Source organism: Emys orbicularis, chromosome 11 (genome assembly GCF_028017835.1).
Source record: "Emys orbicularis isolate rEmyOrb1 chromosome 11, rEmyOrb1.hap1, whole genome shotgun sequence".
NCBI lineage: Eukaryota > Metazoa > Chordata > Testudines > Emydidae > Emys > Emys orbicularis.
This window is the reverse complement of record NC_088693.1, coordinates 44866344-44887882: the sequence shown is the minus strand read 5'-3', so window position 1 is coordinate 44887882 and position 21539 is coordinate 44866344. Positions and strand designations below refer to the sequence as shown.

Sequence of the window (21539 nt, the reverse complement as noted above, 5' to 3'; positions counted from 1 at the left end):
CAATCCGTGTGCCTTTAACACACATTCAGCTTCTTTTCAGAGTTCAAAGAATTGTTTATATTTCCTGAGGAGCACTCACAGCAGTAATCGTAGAGAACTGTCAATAACTCCAATATAATTCAAATAAAACAAAGTTTATTCAACAGAGAAAATAGAGAATCAGTGAAAATAAAGCAAATTTCAAAGCTTTGTACTTGAGGCTCAGATTACATCAAAACTTGCTGTTCAGGCAGAAATGTGGCAGTTTGTTTTTGTTCTTATGTTGTTAGTGAAGGTTTGAGTGAAACATTTATATATTCTGTGATCAGACCTGTCCTTGCTTTGATTTCTGGCGTAGTTGTCCTATCTAGCTCATGTGCCTCGTGGTTCTCTTCCTGAAATACATTTTATATGCCATTCACAGAGTACACTTTGTACACAAGAGAGGCTGTGTCTACATTACTCTAATACCAATACAGCTGCAGTGGGACCATTAGGATAGGCAGGGTCTGTGCAGAGTACTAGTTTAGGCAGGTTGACCACCAACATTTTAACAGTTGTTTTGATGCATAAACCTGGTCAGAGCAGGTCTACATGAGATGATGGTAAACCATATTTTTTGTCAGTGGCACTCTGACTGTTTCTACTACTCTTGGAGCTCAACTAGTATTAGCAGTGAGAATTTTTGGAGAGAAGGGGCTAATATAAATAAATTAACCTTCCAGGAGGGTTGCGCTTCCCCGCACCACATGCTTGGTGAGTAATTCACTCATATTTTAATCCTGACCCCCACAAAATATTTGAACTGTGATTGGACTCCTTGTGATATACACTTCCTTGAAGTTGTCAACTTATGACAGTATCATGATGGCCTGGAAGCAGACCCATTATGCTGTCTTTTGGTCACTCTGATTACAGCAATACACAACGCTAATGGCATCTCTCTTGAGTAGATAGTATGCCACCTCTACTCCCAGTGCAAATTATATAGAAATGTAGCTAATAGAAATGCTTCTGTATTATGCTGGCTGATAGTAGAGAACATTCTTAGATATATCAAATTGCAGAAGGTGTGACACACCATGAAATTGTTTATCAAATAAGATTCTCTGCAGATGGAAATAGAGAATGCCAATCCAGCATCTCTCTCTTTCAGATAAATTATCTTTAAAATAATACACAAAGATTTAGTATGAGAATCACAGTTGCAGAGCTAACTGCACCTCTGATTCTCTGGGAGTTCACCCACCCGCTCTCATGTCTTTACCTTCCCTGGGGTGGAATCCTGCAGTTCTCCCACTCTTCGAGTGGGTCCTGGGCTACAGTATCCTGAGCGTCAACCATACCTACCCAACAGGTATAACAGAGTTTGGCACCTGCGCTTCTTCCCTGTGGGGGAAGCCTGTGATCAGTGATTGTATAATGACCAGAGAGCCTTCTTAAAACCAAATATCTTAACTGCCAGAACAAAGCATAACATAAGAGTAAAAGGATTTTAAAACAACAGAAAATCTATACACACGTGTATCTTACCTAGAGTCCTAGGCAGACCTCTCTTATCCCAGATACCTTACCTCTGGGGGTCTGGGCCTTGATCTCTTCCCCCAAACAATTCTCCAGCAACTCTTTCACTTACATGAGGGAGAGTGTCTCTCTTTAAACCCTACTGTGGTTCCCTTGGCTAACCTCCTCCCCATGGAGACAGTCACTCCTTGAGAAACCTGTCTGCCAGACCCAGACCAGGCCTTCAAAGTGAATGGCTCTTGCACTGTCTCTTAAATGTTTGCTGAGAAGTATTCATCAGGATCCACCTCCCTCTTCCTGGGTGCATTTCCTGACAGTCCAGCTATTGAATTACCTCAGCATGTACATACAGTAAATATCACAATAACCAGGTCAACACATAATCATGCATTATTGCGGGGAAATTGTCACAGTGAGTATGGTGTTTTTTAACTAACATACCAAATTATGCGAAACTTTTCAGCTTAGATGAACTTCTTGTCCATATTTTTCCTCTGCATTTCTGTTCCTTCACATACAAATATAGGCAGGAAAGTGGTTTCCAAAAATTAAGATCTTATTAAAGTAGTATCCTAAGGTTTAATGATGAATGGAAGAGAACTGGCAAATCACAACTAGTAATAACAGGGTGACAAAACACATCTTTTATTTTGGATCCTGGACTACTAAGGCCATTGTGCAACTGGAATTTGTCTTGGGTAGAGGCAGATTGCCTTGATCAGTGGTTCTCAAACTTTTGTACTGGTGACCCCTTTCACAGAGCAAGCCTCTGAGTGCAACCCCCCACGGCTGGCTCCAGCTTTTTTGCTGCCCCAAGCGGCGAAGAAGAAAAAAAAATAAAAAAGCCGATCGGTGGCACTTCGGCAGCTCAATTGCGCCGCTTCATTCTTCGGCGGCGATTCGGCAGCAAGTCCTTCACTCCCTCTCTTCGTCTTCAGTGTCAGCTCAAAGAGGAAGAGAGGGACTGAGGGACCCGTCGCCGAAGTGCCGCTGAAGACCCAGACATGCCGCCCCTTTCTATTGGCCGCCCCAAGCACCTGCTTCCTTTGCTGGTGCCTGGAGCCAGCCTTGGCGACCCCCCCCCCTTGTAAATTAAAAACACTTTTTTATATATTTAATGCTATTATAAGTTCTGGAGGAAAAGCGGTGTTTGGGGTGGAGGCTGACAGCTTGTGACCTCCCTCCCATGTAATAACCTCGTGACCCTCAGAGGGGTCCTAACCCCAAGTTTGAGAACCCCTAACCTAGATTCAGGGAATTCTTGGGCAAGCCAGTAGTTTGAGAGGAGGTGGGTGTCCAAAGTACAGAATAAAGGAATGGATTACAGGCTTCAAGGCTGGAAAAATCTAGTTATCCTAGTTTCAAGAGCTAAGAATCAAAAGGGAATATAGTAGTCTGTAGGAGTAGTGGAATACCAACTCCTGAAGAAATGTTGCAGGGGGGAAGTTTGTGTGTCAAAACTATCCATTTTAAGCTCAATTTTAACATTAACTACAGACTTGTTCCTACTTCAACTCCACACTTCATAGCTATAGGATGGGCAAGTTGTTTGTTTGTTTCAAAAACAGATTGAGTAAACTGTTGTGCACCAGTTCAAACCAAGTCTTACAGGTACTTATGAAAAGGCTTGTGACTTTTTTTGTAAAGTACTTCAAAATATATTCTGTTTATTCAGTCTGTTCTCCTGTTATTCAAAGTAACAAGCTTAATTAAATATATTAAATTTTGTAGCATAGGTTTCACAAAACCATGTTACCAAAACGTTCTTTCTTAATTTGTTACAGGTTATTTTAGTATCTGCCAACAAGTTGACTCGATACATAGAACCATGCCAGCTGACAGAAGATTTTGGAGGGAGCCTTTCCTATGATCACATGGACTGGTTGAATAAGAGGCTGGTTGGTTTTCTGGATTTTTTTTTTTCTTTCAAACTTTAAGCTTTGTGGAGCATGGACTATATTTCTCTGTGTGGGCATGGCTCTTACCACATTTTGGTTGCTACCTCAATGTTTAGAATACATTATAATGCAGTAGAATGAGAAAAATGCACTTTAAATATATAGAGAGTCTTATTATTCTAGTAGAAATCGAATTTACTCCAGAGGTGGCAAAGCAGATGTAGTTATGTTGTTTAAGGAGCAGATTTACTCTTTAGGTTCTGTGCATATTCTCAGTGTTGAAAAATCCCCCAGGAGTGCGGGGTACAGGAGCAAGGAATGCTGGGGGGCCTGGAGTCAGCTGGGTTTGGCCATAGAGAGGGAAGGCCCAAGCCAAGCAAAAAATGCTCTATTTCTTCATGTTTCCCAGGCAGCCTTTTAATATAGGGCTCCTATGGAGCCATAACCAGATTTAAAAGCTATCCTCCATCATGGTGAATCCCCCTGCAGTGCAGTTGCCCTGGTAGATGCAGGCATGCAATTTATACCCAGGGGTAGATCTGCCCCTAAATTGTTAATAGATTCAAATTATTTAGGGGGTCATTGGTATGTATATATTTCAGTATATTTTAATTCTGTTATTCATTGAAATTTGTTTGAAGATCAGAATTTACTTTAAAAATGCATTTTTAAAACAATACCTAATCTTGAAAGTGGAATAATGTCCTCCCCTTTTTTTTTGTATAATATAATTTTCAAAGCAGACGGACTGCTTTGGTCTGAATATGTTTTCAACCCTGGAAACTGAAGTATTTCCAGCTAGCTGCAAAACTGGTATAATACAAGCAGCAGTTGTGCAACTTTCCTTATTATAGTAGCACATCAGTATGTCTTTACTCAATGGCAATGGTTTTCAACCTATTGTCCATGGACCTCTGGGGGTCATCAGACTGTGTCAGTTACCCAGGGTTTTCAGAACCCATAGCAGTGGTAACTTAACTGTTTCTCTTCAGGCAGTGTCAGGAATAGATCAATGGGGACGAGCTCCTCCATCTGATAAATGATTGGTACAAATGAGTGCTTTTACCTAAAACTACTCTTTTATTATTTTATTATTACACACGCTGTAGCAGTAGGTTTAGAGCACCTCAAGCATTCATAGTTACCTAAAGTCTGAGATGCTTTCGAGTAATTAACAGCCAGGTTTCTGGGGGCCCTTCTTTCATCCAGCATCCTTAAACACAGCTCTATGCTCTCTATTTCCATCCTTGACTTAGACTTCCAATTTGCTTCCACTGTCTGTATGATCCTGGACCCTGAACTTACCTTCTCGCACATCTGTAAAGGTCTTTTTACCTCTGAAATACCACCTGTTTTGTGTCACTACCTTAATTCTGCTTCTGTTGAAATCCTCATCCATGCCTTGCCCTTCTTTTACCTTGAAAATTGCAAACTCCCTTCTCTATCTCCCCAAGTCCAGCACATATTAGTGTGAAATCTTGCTGCAGACTTCTTTTTCACATTTGCAATAAGCTTACAAACATATCACCCCCATCCTCACTGACTGGCCTCCATCTTCCTATTCATTTCAGGATTCAATTGAAAATTTCTCTACTGATGCTGTCTTACAGATGTGTCTGTCTCTTCTCGTTATCTAGCACTAGACTCCTTTCTCTTCCTTCATATACCCTCCATAATGTTGGTGCAAGGGCTTTCTCCTTTGCTGCTCCTGCCATCTGGAACAGCCTTTCTGATTCTGTCTAGTTTCAGATCTCGGCCGAAAAATGTTTTCATTGCCTAATTTCTGTTTCATTACTGTATTTAGCATTGTAAAGTATTTTGTACTACAGTGTATGAAACGTGCGGAAAAGTTATATTGTATTGAGAGGGCTGTCCAATTTCATGTCCAGAGGGCTGTTTATTGATGCCTGAATGGACTGGATGAGGTACAGAAACTTCACCTCCAGGCCAAATATTTTGAGTTGATGAGGTGAATAGCAGCTGAAAGTTGATCTCTAGTGAAATGAGTGATTGGTTTCAATCCAGTTCCTAGTGGATAAGAATGCATATTGCACAACATTATCACTACTAGAACGAATTGACGCTCAGTTTTCATAAAGAACTCAAAACACATAGAGACTGAACAAGTACATGCAGTCACTGATTTCATAGGTTTTGCTCTCTGAGATCAGAAACCAATACATTTCAAGGAACCTTGACCAAGGTATTTTTTACTTATAGCCATTTGCTCCTTTGTTTCTAAAAGTTATTGGTTACAGTACAGGCCAAACCTGGAAATTCAGATAACAGTTGATGTACTTAATCCAATTTTTTTAGTGGACAGATGTTCATATAACAAAAATCCCCACCACAGTCTTTAAGAGGTAGTCATAAAAAGGCAAAGGATTAAATGGACTGGATGAGTAACTATGGCAATGAAAACTTAAGTTTTGAAAGATTCTTCAGGGTCTTGTAAGCGTTTCGAAATTCAGTCCTAACTTGAATGTATTCTAATATAAATTTGCTTAATTCCCTGGAGAATCTGACACTGCAGGCCTCTGTCATTGAAGGGAAATTATATTTTCTAACCTTTTTCCTATATCATCTGAGTCTAAGAGGTAATTATTTTATGTCAAGAAGCATATTAACAGAGCAATGTGGATAAATTTGAACTGGTAGTGTCAAACTGCATCTTTCACAAGCACTAAATGAATTTCTTTTAACTCTAAAAAAAAAAAAAAAGTAAATGTTCTTTTAATAAAAAGTATTTTTATTTAGGTATTTGAAAAGTTTACAAAAGAGTCTACATCGTTACTAGATGAGCTTGCTTTAATTAACAATGGAAGTGATAAAGGAAACCAACAGGAGAAAGAAAGGTATGTGGATTGCTTTCTAAAATAGACATCTTTCAGCATAAGTCTTAACTACCAGTTCAGCTGCAATATGGAAGTGTAATGTGAAGGGACTGGTGGACAACACAAGTATTTTTCAGCAATTTGTTTTCTAGCAGGCACTAAGGTCCTGATCCTGTAACTGACTGCATGTGGTCACACTCCTGTTCCTGTGCACAGTCAATTGCAGGTTCAGGCCTTAGAAACTAAGTAAGCAAGATGCACTTGGTCCCAGTGTCCCTTCGCATTCTCAGTTTGGGAATGACCAATGAAGTGAAGCCCAAATTATTAATGTGATGATCTGTTATATGATGCCACAAGGAGCTTTGATTAACAAGTTTTTCACTGACCCTTCCATCCCTAGCTTGTGTGGTTTTGTGTTTTAAGTGAAAGGAGACAAAATGGGATGAGTCAGCACTAAAGCATAAGCCTCAAGTTTCAATTTACTGACTCTAGTTGTTTGCAGTCAGATTCTTTCCATTATTTTAATCACAGTATACCTGCTAAGGTTTAAAAACTGCTAGTGACAGTCACAAACTGCCAGAGAGAAAGGGCTCCAAGGAGGAGGTCACTGCGACTATGCATTTAGTTAGATGTTTGGAAATAGGGAGAAGAGAGAGAAATGAGAAGTTCTGTATAAAAGTTGTAAAGGGCACAGGTATCTGAATTTTTGGTATTTATGTGGGGTGGTGAAATCTGATCTTTTGTGTAAATAGAAATGCAGGACGTTCCCTAGTGCAATAAACCTTCTTTGAAAATTATTATACAATGTTAATTGATTTATAAATATTCACATTATTAATATATCTGTCTGTCTTGTCTTTAAATACCAAAGCAACTAGACCATGCTAATAAGCAATTGCTTGCCAGACTTAATTTTGTTTTAAGTTACGTGTTTTGCCATATTATTGTACCAAAAGTGTTTTCATTTTTATCTTTTCTATTACTTTGCTATAAAATATTACTATGTATATGTTTACAAAGAGCCACAGAGACCAAGGATGGGTAAGATAGTGGACTAGGACTCAGCAGGTCTGAGCTCAGTTCTAGGCTCTGCCAGAAACTCCCCATATGACTCTGGGCAAGTTGCTGAGGTCCTGATACTGCACTGTCATGGATGCTGGCAGATAACAGTGCAGGAGCAAGGTTTCTGTCTCCCCATTCCCCATCTGTAAAATAGGGATAATTACACTTTTTTTCTCCTACCATTTGTCTGTCTTGTCTTCTATAGATGGCTAGCTTTTTGAGGCAGGGACTGTCTCTTACTGTGTGTATAAAATGTAGCCACAATCTCAGTTGAAGCTTCTTGGTGCTATTGTAATACAACTAATTAATAATATGTTTACTTTTTTATTACAAGGTCTATGGATTTAAACTTTCTTCCATCTGTTGATCCAGAGACAGTACTACAGACAGGTACAGTCAATTGAAAATGACAATTTTTGATCACTATTGTAGTTTTAGTCATTGTTTTTAAATCTTCTGTGAAAGCATAAAGGATGAGATGCTAATATCTTAACTACATAATGGAATAAACTTATTAACAAATGTATTAACATTTGAATTAAAAATAAAACTTGAAAAATTTATGATGGTAAATGGAAAAAACTCTACATCTCTTCTATGAAAAAAAAAAGTCACTATCTTAACAATTTAATATCCTTTACAGTAGCACCAGACCTAATTCTTTTTTATTGTATAAATTAAATACATTGCCTCTGAAATATGCAAGTTGTCACCACTGAAGAATGAGTTACTCTCATTAGCCACCAAATGGCTACAACACAGACTGCATTTGCCCCACATGGTTCTGACAATTTGCCTCAGGCTAGTTCTGGGCACCACTTGTACAAGTGAAATGTCCCCATGCCTGTTCAGCGCTTACCTTCTCTCTTGAGTGTCATCAAAGCAATTAAAAATTATATAAGGTAATTATTTTCCTATTACAAAATAAACCAGTTAAGGATAATGGCAGTGGTAGATTTGAACTAAAAATTTCCTTAACAATCCTGCTTCATTGGATAAAAGGAAATAAGGCATAATACAGAGATCATGGTCTTAGACTCTAGGATAGAAATATTGGGAACGTTACCTCAGCACCCCACTAGCCAATCTGTGAGTCATATTAATATTTGCCACAAAAATCTACTGTCTCTCACATCCTCTGCCTGCATGTCTTAGATCTCCCATAATAGAAACCAGGTATGCGAGAGTAAGACATTGATGCAGTATTAAGGTCCTCTGCTGCAATCTGAAAAGCTCTTAACATATACTGAGTATTCAGATTATACCAGTAGAACTTGAAAGTCTAATTTTGCTTTGGTTATCTCCAATTGTAGTTGGTGTTCAGCCAGTAGATGGCTCCTGTGGTTGGTAATGGATTACAAAGCCTTCCATTTTTTATTCTGTTGAAATCAAGCCCAGATAATTAGTGAGTGAAAGTTCTTAAGCTGGGTGGTTCCAGTGTGAAAAGAATTGGTGACCTCTGTTCAGTTTCTACAAGACAGCAGTCCACTTCACAAAACCCACCACAATTGGCTATCTTATTGAGGGTCTTTAATAAGCCATAGTTTTGAATTGTTTACACAAATTAAAATCTTCTTCCTTCCAGGTCAGAAATGAGGCAAATAGACTGGGGCAGAGATGGGGAAGCTTACACTGTTGAAGTCTGTGTTGTACCTCTTCTGGGGTTAAATAAAGGATTTCAGTTGCCCAGAGCTATACATTCACCGTCTTTCACAGACTCCAAATTCACACTTCAATTCTCTATTTTAAGAGTTCCAGTATGAACTAAAAGAAAATTAAATATTTTTCCTATGAAAATTTAAAATATTTTATCATTGAAAAGTGAGTTACAAGTCAATAGAAATTCAAGCTTTTGTCAGAACTATAGATTCGGAAAACTCCTAGGATAATTTGTTTGTCTGGTAGCCATCCTCCTTTGCCTTGTCGTAAGTTTTATATATAAAACCACATGGATGATAAACATAATCTAAAAATAATCTTTTTATTAGCTAGTGAAATTTAAAAAATTGTAGCGTAAGATTTTTAAAAAAATCACTTGGATACTTCCAAAGCCTTATTCATTTCACATTTTTAAAAAAATATGTATTAGTACTTTAATAACATCCTTAATTGTTCCATTGTCAGAACAATAGAATGTGACTTCATTAGAGAGTTCAGATGTATGTAGCTTGTGGTAGACCAGGGAGCTTTTCACTTTTAAGGTAATAAAAACCAAAAATTACTGTTCATTGGCTTACATGAAATGAATGGTGGTCTCAGCCCACTTCCCCATAGACAAGTCCCCAAATCACAAAAAGCTATCAAGTTTGGAAATAACTGGCCTTCTTGTTGACAGTCACAGCAAAGGATTGAAAACATATAGAGACTATGGTAGTTGCCTACCCACTGTTGCTAATATCCAAACTTCAACATTTGCTTAGTTGATTTTACTTTAAAGCAGATGTATGTAATATTACAGTGTTTACTTTTCTCTGCAAATAGCTACTTACTTTTTCTTTTTCTTTTTCTTTTACTCAACTATTTTTTTTTTAATCAGTTTTTTGTTAAAGCAGGTTTTTTGGATCCCTGTGGCTTGTAGCTGTCATGCTGGATAATTTCCCTATATGGTTGGTGTCCTCTGTGAAACCTGTTGGTGATTTCCCCCCCCCCCCCCTTTTCATAGTGGGCAGGAAACCATGCTGCAATAATCACTACCCATCACCAACACTTTGCTGGCAGTGTTAAAAGCTAAACCACAGACTGAATGGGCCTTGGGTAGGGAGCCCATACATCCCATTTTGGCCAGAACAGTCCCTTTTTTAAAGGCCTATCCCGGCTGTCTTGACTTTTTTGGCAAAAGTGGGCATTGTACCGTTTGTTCTTGCCAACCTGATCAGTTGGCAAGAGCAAGCAGGATAAATGCTCGCTTTTGTCAAAAAAGTAGGGTGTGGAAGAATATGCGAGGACACAAGTGGCGATGTCAGCCCTACCCCGGGGAGTGGGGCAGGGAGACAGGGCTCAAGCAGGGGAGCGGGCAGGCAGGGCTCGGGTGATCAATGATGCCAGCCCCAGCCTTGACCAGGGAGGGGGGCTTGGGCCAGCCCTGCATGGGAGAGGGAGGGGCTCAGGCCAGCCCAGCATGGGGGAAGGAGAGGCTCAGGGAAGGGGCTTGGTCCAGCTCTCCATGGGGGGGCGAGTGGCTGGAGCCAGCACCGGGCGGGGTGGCTCGGGCAAACCCAACCCAGTGTCCCGCTTTCCCTTTGGGAAATATGGTTACCCTAGCCTTGGGAAACTAAAATACCTACTAACTCCTAGAGTTGGGCCCTCCCATTGTAGCTGAAGAATATTGTTGGAGCAATGTGGGGGAACAGGTGCCATTTTTGTTTAGGCTTCACAGTGTAGTGGTTTGGTTTGGGGTTTTTTTCTTTTCTTTTCTTTTTTTTTTTTTCTGGATTTATTAGAAGGCTCGCTCTGTGGTTTAAAGAATAAAACCCAGATATTCCCAGTAAACAAATATTGAGAGCCTGTTATGTTAAGCTTATCTTTTATAATGTTTAAAGCCTATACTTTTATTGTTTTGTATGTTGCCCTCATAGTTTCTTTAAACTAATTGGAACAGAAGGGAAATGGTAAAATAGTTTTTTTCCTTCCTTATTCTATCAGATTTTTTATTTTATTATTTGTAAGTGGCTTGCATTATTATTTCAATTATTAACCCCCCAAAAACTAGGTAAATAGTTAGTCAGTGATGGCCAGATCCACTTCACACCACAAATAATTTCATAGAAATCCCTGGAAGTACTTGTGGATTAAGGTACTATTTGGTTTGAGTAAGGGCTTGTCTGCACTACAAAATTAAGTTGACTTTATCTAATTCGACCTTGAGCCTTCGAATTAATTAAGTCGATTGTGCGTGGCCATGCCATGCTCATTGTCTCGATGGAGTGTGTCCTCACTAGCAGTGCCTGCATCAGTGAACAAAGCAGTGCAGCGTGGGTAGTTATCCCAAAGTGCCACTTGCCACCATGTGTTTTGGGAAGTTTGTGCAATGCCTCATGGGACCAAAACATTGTTGCAGGGGAGAATGGGAACATTGCATCGGCATCCCATGATGCACTGTGCTCCCTCCCTCATATCAACGGCAAACAACTCAGTGGTTTTCACGCCTTAAAACCGCCGCACGTACGCCATAACCCCAGAAGCATGGAGCCTGCTCAGTTGTACACTTTTGCTGTGAGCATCTCAAACACCTCGCGCCTTCTCCTGCAGTATTTCCAGAGCCAAAGTAGGGTCCGCCGTGCGGAACATAGCAATGTCCTGCAAGCAGCCCTGCTGCAAGCCATTGGAAAAAAAACAATTCACAGTTGCTGCTGGAAGTCACAGAGCAGCTGCACTCTGTTGAGTGCCATTTCTGGTCCCATGAAACAAGCACTGACTAGTGGGATCGCATCGTTTTGCAGGTATGGGATGACGAGCTGTGGCTGCAGAACTTTTGAATGCAGAAGACCACCTTCCAGGAACTTTGTGCAGAGCTTTCCCCTGCCCTGCAAAAATGAGAGCTGCTCTGACAGTGGAGAAGCGAGTGGCAATCACTATTTGGAAGCTTGCAATGCCAGACAGTTACCAGTCAGTGGGGAATCAATTCAGAGTAGGTAAACCAACCATGGGAGCTGCTGTGCTCCAAGTGTGCAGGGCAATTAATCAACTTCTGCTACAAAGGGGTTTCTTAATTGCGGTGGGGCGATAGATGTCACATATATCCCCATCTTGGCACCAGATGACCTTGCGAAAGAGTACATAAACTGAAAGGGATACTTTTCAATGGTGTTACAAACACTGTTGGATCACAGGGGACATTTCACCGACATCAACGTAGGATGGGTGTAAAAGGTTCATGGTGCGCGCATCTTTAGGAACTCAGGTCTGTTCAAAAAGCTGCAATCTGGGACTTTCTTTTCAGACTACTAAATGAACATTGATGATGTTGAGATGCCTATAGTTATCCTGGGGGACCCAGCCTACCCCTTGCTCCCATGGCTCCGCCGTCTGGACAGCAGTAAGGAACGGTTCAACTGTAGGCTCAGCAAGTGCAGAATGGTGGTTGAATGTGCCTTTGGTCGTTTGAAAGGGCTCTGGAGAATTTTACTAAAAAGGTTGGACCTTAGTGAGGAGAACATCCCCATGGTTATAGCTGCCTGCTGTGTGCTCCATAATATCTGTGGGGAAAAAAAGGGGGGAATTTTTCCACAAGGGTGGGCAGTTGAGACGGATCTCATGGCAGCCATTTTTGAGCAGCCAGACACCAGGGCAATAAGAAGAGCACAGCAAGGAGCGCTGTGTATCCGCGAGGCTTTGAAAAGCCGTTTCAGTAATGAGTCACAGTAATGTGAGCTGCTTGTCTGCATTGTGCTTTCCCAAACCTTCACCTGGAATGTATCACTGTCCCTGTAAAGCCAACCCCCCACCCAAGCCCACTGCTTCTACTCAATAAAGAACATTTATTTCTTGAATCCATTTACTTTATTTAACAAACCCAAGTAAAGAGGGAGAACGGGGGGGAGGGGAGGTAACCTTGGGAAAAAGGGGTTGTAAAGTTGGAACGGGAGAAACATTTTCAGCTGTGTAACATAACACTGCATTCCAGACCATCAAAGGTCTGTGAATAGGTGCCTTCTGTTCCTTGTACCCTCCCCCTGAGTTAAGTGAAAGGGATAATGGACTTTTTGCCCACGCCTCATGGAATGCTTGGGGGAGGGTGATTCTGCACCAGGCGATGCTGTCTGTCTGTCCACCAGGGTCTGCAGAGGGACTCTACCCTCCTGCTTCTGTTCCTGCAGTTCAACCAGATGCCTCAACATGTCTGCTTGGTCCCTCATAATCTGAAGCATCTCATCCTGCGCTGCACGCTTTTGCTTATTGGAAGCTTTCCTGCTCTCCATGTCCATGTCTAACTTCTTGGACAGTGAAATCCTCCACACTCGCAGCTCTGTGTAAGCTGTCTCGGAGGCATTCATTATCTTGGTGAACATGTCCTCCCGCGTTCTCTTTCTCCTTCTTATCAGCGAAAGTCTGCTTTCAGGTGTTGATGACACGCCAAAGGATACATTTCCAGCTGTCAGTCGTGGGAAAAAATAAAGGAACCATTGTAAATGAATAAAATGTTTCCATAAAAAGGCCGTTTTCGTAAAAAAAAAAAAAAAAAAACCCTCTTATTACACTAGGTGCAAGCCATAACATAATCAGAATCCGTAACCATTCACTGTGCTGCTCCAGCCATAGTGAGTAGGCATCCCCCCCCGGGTTCATGGGTGACCGCACTTTTAATGAATTTAAAAAGCAGAAGTAGCTAGTCGAACAAAGGCCCTTCCCCATAGCACCACGGGAAACTGTTTACAAACGGGGTTGGGGGGAACGTTTTCACTCCCAAATTGCGGAATCTCAGCCACTTTAAACTACATGCCGAGCACAATAAAAGCACATTAGCGGCCGTATGGTTTGGCGATCCAATGTGTGTGTGGGGGGGTGGTTCTACATGCCCTTTTTTGTTTTGTTTTGTTTTCCTTGTAAGAGCACTTTTAATGAGAACTTCCCCCGTTACCCCTAGGCGACCCATGTGATATCAGTCTCCTGAGGGTAACAGAGGCGGAAAGGAAGGAGATGCTGCTAGTGTCTGGGTATAGACCTGGTCCTTATGCTGCTATGCTGTGTACCACAATGATGCCAGCAGAATTAATTCAGGAGTTGCAGGGAAGGTGTCCTACCATGGTGGAAGAAATAAGACTGCCCTGCCCAGAAACCTTCTGCAAAGGATTGCAGGGTATCTCCATGAAAGTTTCCTAGAGATATCCCTGGAGCTATCCCAATCCACATAAACAGTCTTTTCCGGGGGCCACCCTCTGCGTAGCTGGAGCAGCCTCTTGTAAGCAGAGAACCACAGCATCTCGCTTTGTCTTCACAGTAAACATGCAATACCACTGAATGGGTGTGCCCATTAAAGTTTAACTGGACTTTGATAGTAACTGTATACTCACCAGAGGTTCCTTCCGCGGCATCACGGTCGGCCACTGTGATGTCCTGTGACCCACGGGGCTCCAGGGCTAAAAATATTTCCTGGCTCTTGGGAAGAATGGATCCACCACTTGCCTGTCTCCCATTCTCCTCCTCCTCCTATATTTACAGAGCTTTCTAGATGTTAATTGTACCATGGGCTATAGGAAGTCAAAGAATTTTCACTTTTGAAAACTACTAGAAAATATAAATATTTAAAAATAAAACCTTTAGAATATTGTTCAAATTTAAGGAAGACAGTTTGCTTTCAGATGGTGATTTTGGTGAAAAAATCCCCTTAACTTCCCTTTCCTATATCTACTACTTAAATACTTTCTCTTCACATTTTCAAAGCCACTAACAAGGCATGTAAACAGAAGAACACTTTATTATAGAGTTTAGTTTATTAGAACCAGTAGAATTGAAGGTCTGATTTACTGTCAGTTAAATTATTCAAAGACCTTAAAGTGTCTTAGATCGGTTACTCCCAAAATAGAACTTCTTGGAATCAATAAAGGGACTCCTGAAACACATTTTGAAAATCTGTTGGAAACTACCACAAATTTGAGAAGGAATCTTACTTCAGTTCAGATTTTACCTACTATTTGCTTTGTGTGTGCATACTTTTTTGTTCTTCTCCTTCCCCTAAAATATACTAGGCCAAATTCTGTCCTAATTTGCAGCCAGTACAGTCCTGTTGACGAAGGACAGTATTTTGCCTGTTGTCTACAAAGAAACATCATTAAATGTGCCAGTACACTATATTCTTACATCTAATGAACTGTAATGTCTGTTAACCTTAAAAACTAATTTCTGCCTCCTAATGATTTTGACTGTATCTGTGTTTATTAATTATGATTGTATTGCTCTATTTATCTTTAAAGGTCATGAGCTATTATCAGAGTTACAGCAGCGTCGGTTTAATGGTTCAGATGGAGGGGTCTCATGGTCTCCCATGGATGATGAACTGCTTGCTCAGCCACAGGTCATGAAGCTATTAGATTCACTCCGAGAACAGTATACGCGTTACCAGGAAGTTTGTAGACAACGTAGCAAGCGCACACAGCTAGAGGAGATTCAACAGAAGGTAATGCAGGTAAGCACCAAGATCCTCTTGGTACCATATTTTTTTTGTCATGTAACCTTTTGACTTTGCATGGTTAACAAAAATCCTTCTAAAACAAACCTTGGTTTAGTCTGTTTAGTATTGTTTTTAATAGCACATATTACAGACATCTATGGTGTGGTGGGTTGGTTTGTTTTTTTTTGTTTTTTTTGTTGTTGTTGTTGTTGTTGTTTTTGCAATGTCTAAGACTGTTAAAAATAGTTATCTGCCCTCAGTGTATTCCTATGGTGTGCGTCTGTGAGTAATTTAGGAAGCACATGCCGTATAATTCTTTACTGCTTAATTCTAAATATCTGAGAAGTCCGTCATAAGTAGCTTATAGTGATATATTTTTAAACTAGATTCAAACTAAATATTACACTTTGTAATAATGTTGAGTTCTCTGTTAGACCTCTGTCTGGATTGAATACAATAGACAATTCTGTTACATTTTTTTGTTTATATTGAAATTTGAGTCTTACGCTCTGACCTTTAGGTCTGGAGAAAATGTCTGCTAAATAAGCTAGGCTCTGGAGCCAGACATGATTTTCCATACAGTTGGTGAGGTGGAAAGGGTGGCTGTTGAAAAAAACAAGGATTTCCATTCTAAGCTCAAGCAAGTGCACAAGGATTTTGCGACGTGCGAGCCATCTAACTTCGGTATGGGGCAACAAAAAATTGTGTACACTACCCATTTCTTCACAAAGTACGTGAAATATTCTGGAATTTGTCATGATTTTATGAAATTCACCATTTTCACTGCATTGTCCAGCACTTCCTTCAGACCCTCAGGCTTGTGTTTTGCTGCGAGAGCTTGTCTATGGATACTGCAATGAGTCCAAGAGACGTTTGATGCAACCTTTTTTGTTTGAGCTATGAATCCAGTGTACTTCCCTGTCATTGATGTGGCCCCATCAGTGCAAATGCCTAGGCAATGAGACCAATCTATTTCCTTTTCTTGAAAATGTGCATTAGTCAGATTGAAGATATCTTTTCCAGTTGTATGTTCTTTCCATGGTCAGCAAAAAACCAAGTCTTCTTCAACCATACCTTCATTCACATAACGTACAAACACTAGCAAAATAGATAGATTAGCAACATCAGTTGATTCACCCAACTGTATAGCATAATATGGACTATTTTTCACTCTATGTACAATTGTGGTCTCTACATTACTTGACGTCATTAATTTTTTGCGGCAACGTATTATTGGACAAAGCGGGGAGGGATAGCTCAGTGGTTTGAGCATTGGCCTGCTAAACCCAGGGTTGTGAGTTCAATCCTTGAGGGGGGCCATTTAGGGATCTGGGGCAAAAATCCTGTCTGGGGATTGGTCCTGCTTTGAGCAGGGGGGTGGACTAGATGACCTCCTGAGGTCCCTTCCAACCCTGATATTCTATGATTCTATGATTCTATGATAAGCTGCAGGTGGTGTAAGACTAAGGGGGTTGCAGGGAAAGTTGCTTTACTCAGGCTTTTGTGCTTCCTTTGATTCTGGGGCTGCTAGGTGCTGATTTTGCCTGATGTTCTAATTTGACTGCTTGGAATGGTTTTCAAAGGGCCTTTTTGACAGGTAGAGGTCACTAGAATGCAGTAATTTCCAGACAAGCTTTCTCTTCCAAGTCCCCTATGCTGGGGATTCTCCTACACCTAATGAATCCTCAGTTGGTCACTTATGCCAGCTTTAAGCCTTCCTTGCACTGCCATAGGGCTAAGCACCTAGATCATTATCAAATAAGCATTCAAGAAAAAATATTATGATGGTAGTTTTGCTTATATCTTCAAGTTCTTATTTGAGTGCTACTCCCTGTGTGTATTCGACATGTGAGTGTGCATGTGCACCATGCACCTGAGATTGTAGATTTCTAGCAAGTAGTGCCTGTGCAGTTGCTTTCCTCATGCTACTAATCGAGAGCATAAGGTGTGCTGTAAACCAATGCCTCTCCAGTTTCTTCTTACCGCCACATGGCTTGAGTTGGAATCTTCTGTGTCCACAGATTTCTGTGCTTCTTTATTCTACACACACACACACACACACACACACACACACACACACACGCTATTTAGTATAGTTAGAGTTTTTAGTTTCTTCCACCCCCGCCCTCCGGTGGGGAGTGTTTTCCTGCGGACAAAAACTATGCCCAGAGTCCCGGGGTTTAAGAACTTTGTCACATTCTTCATGAGCAATGAGCACCAATGCTGTTGCTGTTGTCCTGGAGAGGTGAATATCTCAGCCAAGTGCAGCACTTGCTGCTCATTTCTTCCACAAATCTTTAAGATTCAAGGGACCCAGCTGAGAAAACATCTTATGGAGAAGGCTACATGATCTCAATCTGAGGAGATTCCCCCTTATGTCAGCCTCAACTGACAAGCGATGCCCCTCCAAGCATGAGCTCAGGAGTGGAAGCTGGAGCTGATAAGCCCAAGGAGTCATTGTCCAGGGTTTCTCATGAGAATAAGGGGCGCACTCATGAGCATAAGGACAGATCTCCTGCCAGGATTGCTTCCAAGAGCCTCCCCAGCTCCAGCCAAGTTTGGTGAGCCCTCGCATCCAGGTCATAAGGACTTGTGCCCACTTAAACCTTCCAGTCCTGAGAGCAAGGTGCTAAGGAGAAAGGATCTGCTGATACCAGTGTCTGCTCCGATTCCTAAGCCTAAGGATCCGCAGCCACAAACGCCATCTAAGAGTTCACATGTTGACTCCTAAACAGTACTGACCAGTCCCCATAAAGACCCACCATCCACGATGACCATGGATGCACCAGATCTGTGAGTCCTGACTACCGGAACGCCACAGTCTCTGCGACTAACCAAAATGTACACCTTACCAGAGGATATCTTCACCCTTCCTTATCCCAGTCTTCTTTTGGGTCTGACCTTCCTGAGAGACATTATGACACTAGAAGTTGAAACTACATGAAGGAGAGAGAAATGTTACCCTCCTCAGTACTTAGGCAGGAGCTTTCACCCACTGGCACCAACAACTCTGATAGTTGAATAGGAACTGGCCTTCTCTTCAGAGGAGTTGGAGGTTCCATATTATGATCCTTCACTCCCACATGGGAAGGTGAGTTCAGACAGAGACTCCAGAAGTTCTGGGTTCCATCATCTGTCCTCCACCCACATACAGCTACTCAAGGGATTGAGGGTACCTATTGCCATGGGGACCCCTCAACCGGTTAACCCTTCATATTGGCCCTATTGGGGTCCCTACAGTAAACATCCCAAATCCATCCATCCGTCCCACTGTATTTCTCACACATGACACCTGCTGGCATTGTTGGAGTTTGAGGGCGAGGATACTGAACCAGATCCTCAGGTGCTGACAGGTGTTTTGTCTGACCTTACCGGATGAGACAGTTTGCCCCATCTTCACCATCCCTGCCTGATGACCACAGGCAATATCAGGAACTTCTTCAGATAGTTATGAATGACCTCCACATTCCACTAGAGGAGGTCCAAGGTAGCCAATATTAGCTCCTTGACATTTTATAACCCTCTGGTCCCAGTAAGGTGGCTATCCTGGTAAATGAGACCATCATGGAACCAGCTAGGGTAGTCTGGCACACTCCAGCCTGCAGCACCCCAACCCCCAGAAGGGCTTAGAGGCACTATTTTGTACCAGTCAAAGAAGCGGCGTTTCTCTTCACACACTCAGCACCCAACTCCCTGGTGGTGCAAACAGCCACTGAAAGATCTTGATTACAACATCCCAAGACTACACTGGCAGATAAGAGTTCTTGTCGACTTGACCCTCGGGGGGTGAGGGGAAGGTGTTGTCGTCTGAGTCTTGGCTCCATATTGCTAACTACCCAGCTTTGTGAGTAAAACATGTTTTTGGACTTCCAGACCAAACTCCCTCAAGAAGACAGAGAACATTTCCAGGCCCACACTGAGGAAGGCCAACTGGTGGACAAAATATCCCTTCAAGCTGAAGTTGATGCAGCTGACACTGCATCTAGAAGGAGAGCCACAGATATAGTCATGAGGCATGAGTTTTCACTGTGTTCTACAGGGTTCCCCAGGGAGGTTCAAAATATAATAGACAAGTTTTGACAAGTTTATTTATCGAGAAGACTGACAAGTCTCTAAGCTCATTGAAAAACTTTGGAATAACTCTCTGCTCCCTTGGCATTTACACCCTGGCTCTGAAGACACAACACCATAAACAGGTGTACAAGCCATGACCATCTCTCCAGCTGTTCCACCACCAGCGCTCATTTGAATCACTGGGCAAGCACCAGAGTGTACAAAGACCTAGATACACAGCTCTCCCTGTGACAACCACAACTACTCAATCCCATCCACCATCCAGAAGTTATTTTTGACGGGACGATCAAGAACTGCCTATATCTGTTGATGCCATCTACCACTGACCACATGTTCTGTGTGTCACCTTTCTATGAAGGTCACCTTTTTAGTTGCCATCATCTCATCTGGAAGGATGAGTGGACTGGGAGCACTTATGGCTGACCCTCAGTACTCTATTTTTCATAAGGAAAACATTTCCCTTTGCCTTCACTGGAAATTCATTTCTAAAGTAATTTCTGAATTTCACTTAAGTCAATCTAAATTTTCTTCCCAAAAACCTCACGCTTCTGATGAGGATAGGAGACATCTTACCACTGAAAAGGTAAATCCAGCAAGAAACTATTTTCATTTGTGTGGTCACTGAAATCTTCAAAAGAAAAGAAAAACCCAAACTCTTCTTCTTGATATTTTCAGTTGAAAACAACAACAACAAAAGTGTAGTGTATAAGATAATAACACTACTGCATAGCTCACAAATGACATAAGCAGGGCATGGGACTTTTCCTGTAGTTGGATAATATTCAGATTGGCTGAGCAAGAATTGCTGATTGAAATAAAGTTTATAACCTAGCCTGGCAAACTGCCTTCATTAATGCATTTAAATAGACTTGTTTACTCGGGCATCAACCTCAATTTGCATCATTTTGATTAGAAATAATCATCCATTTGCTCTGTCTACGTTACTGATGCTGCATAATAAATGAACAGAATCTTAGCACAAAATGAAGCTATGTGTTCTGCTATTTTGTTTAACCAGTTTTAAAACGATTGTTGAAGGCATCAAGTAATATACAAAAATGCAATAAAACGTTGCCTAAATTTAAACGATAAGGCAACCTGCCTAGATTCACAGCCAGAAATATACACACTGTATGTAAGAGCGACAGCCGCAGTGGGTAAGCTGCCCACCAACCAATTTCTTGCTCGCATCCTTTTTCCTGCCAACGAATGGTCGCTTAATCAGCTGATAGTTCATTTGATATTGTTGACAACTGGCTGAGCATCAATTTGAATTTTATCTTTGAGGAATTGGTTTGTGCCTGCTTTTCTAAGCTTGGAACAGGTCTATAGAGTAGAATCTTGTAACTTTACATACAAGGTTGCCACACATATTTTACCAGGACAATAATGATCAGCAAATTATGAGTTTTCAAATGATCCCTCACAAGGCATACTTTGTACAATCCGTTATAGTTCTGTAAAAAAGGGTGAATGTAGGGATGCAGACTGTCACAGAGAAGAGCCCCCAAAAAACGGAATTAACTGTCCCAAATGGATGGATATTGCAAGCTGCCACAATAAGAGTCCTGCCTCCTGTGCAGTCCTGACTGCACCTAGGGCAAGGCTTCAGTTGGTGATTCCTCACTTGGATGACCCTAGTATTGCTGATTCATTCCACCTGTGTTTTCTCTCTCTCTCTCTCCTTCCTTTTTTATTTTATTTTTTTGCCAATATTGCTTGCCATTTCTGGTTGTGTTTACTCCCAAGTCTCCATTTTCTGCTTTCCTCCCCTTCTCCTCTTAGCGTATGTGCAACATGCCTCAGGTGGCATGAGACTAGGATTCATCACCAAACTTGTACCGTTGGTTGGATCATTAGCTTCCCCGGCTTGGGCCGGGTATTGACAGGGAGTGGAGCATGCCCCCCTCCCCTGCTCTGCCTCACTGTGAAGCTTTTAGTTCTCATCCACTTTCAAAAGTTCTCACACCCTTTTTCCCAGATGTTGTCCTGTTCTCCCTCTGTCTCCTTTCTTCTGTGTCTTTCAGATCCCTGCCGCTCTTCTACTACACTCCCCAGGTT

General features: G+C 41.5%; 1 protein-coding gene across 1 annotated transcript in view; it reads left to right on the top strand.

The window, feature by feature from the left end:
* The window catches only part of SESTD1 (SEC14 and spectrin domain containing 1), a 139901-nt gene that overhangs the window by 91046 nt on the left and 27316 nt on the right, over positions 1-21539 (top strand). Inside the window, exons 5-8 of the mRNA XM_065413701.1 lie at positions 3288-3401; positions 6159-6256; positions 7632-7687; positions 15208-15419. Of these exons, the coding sequence (XP_065269773.1) occupies positions 3288-3401; positions 6159-6256; positions 7632-7687; positions 15208-15419 (480 nt within the window). The remainder of the gene's footprint in view (positions 1-3287; positions 3402-6158; positions 6257-7631; positions 7688-15207; positions 15420-21539) is intronic.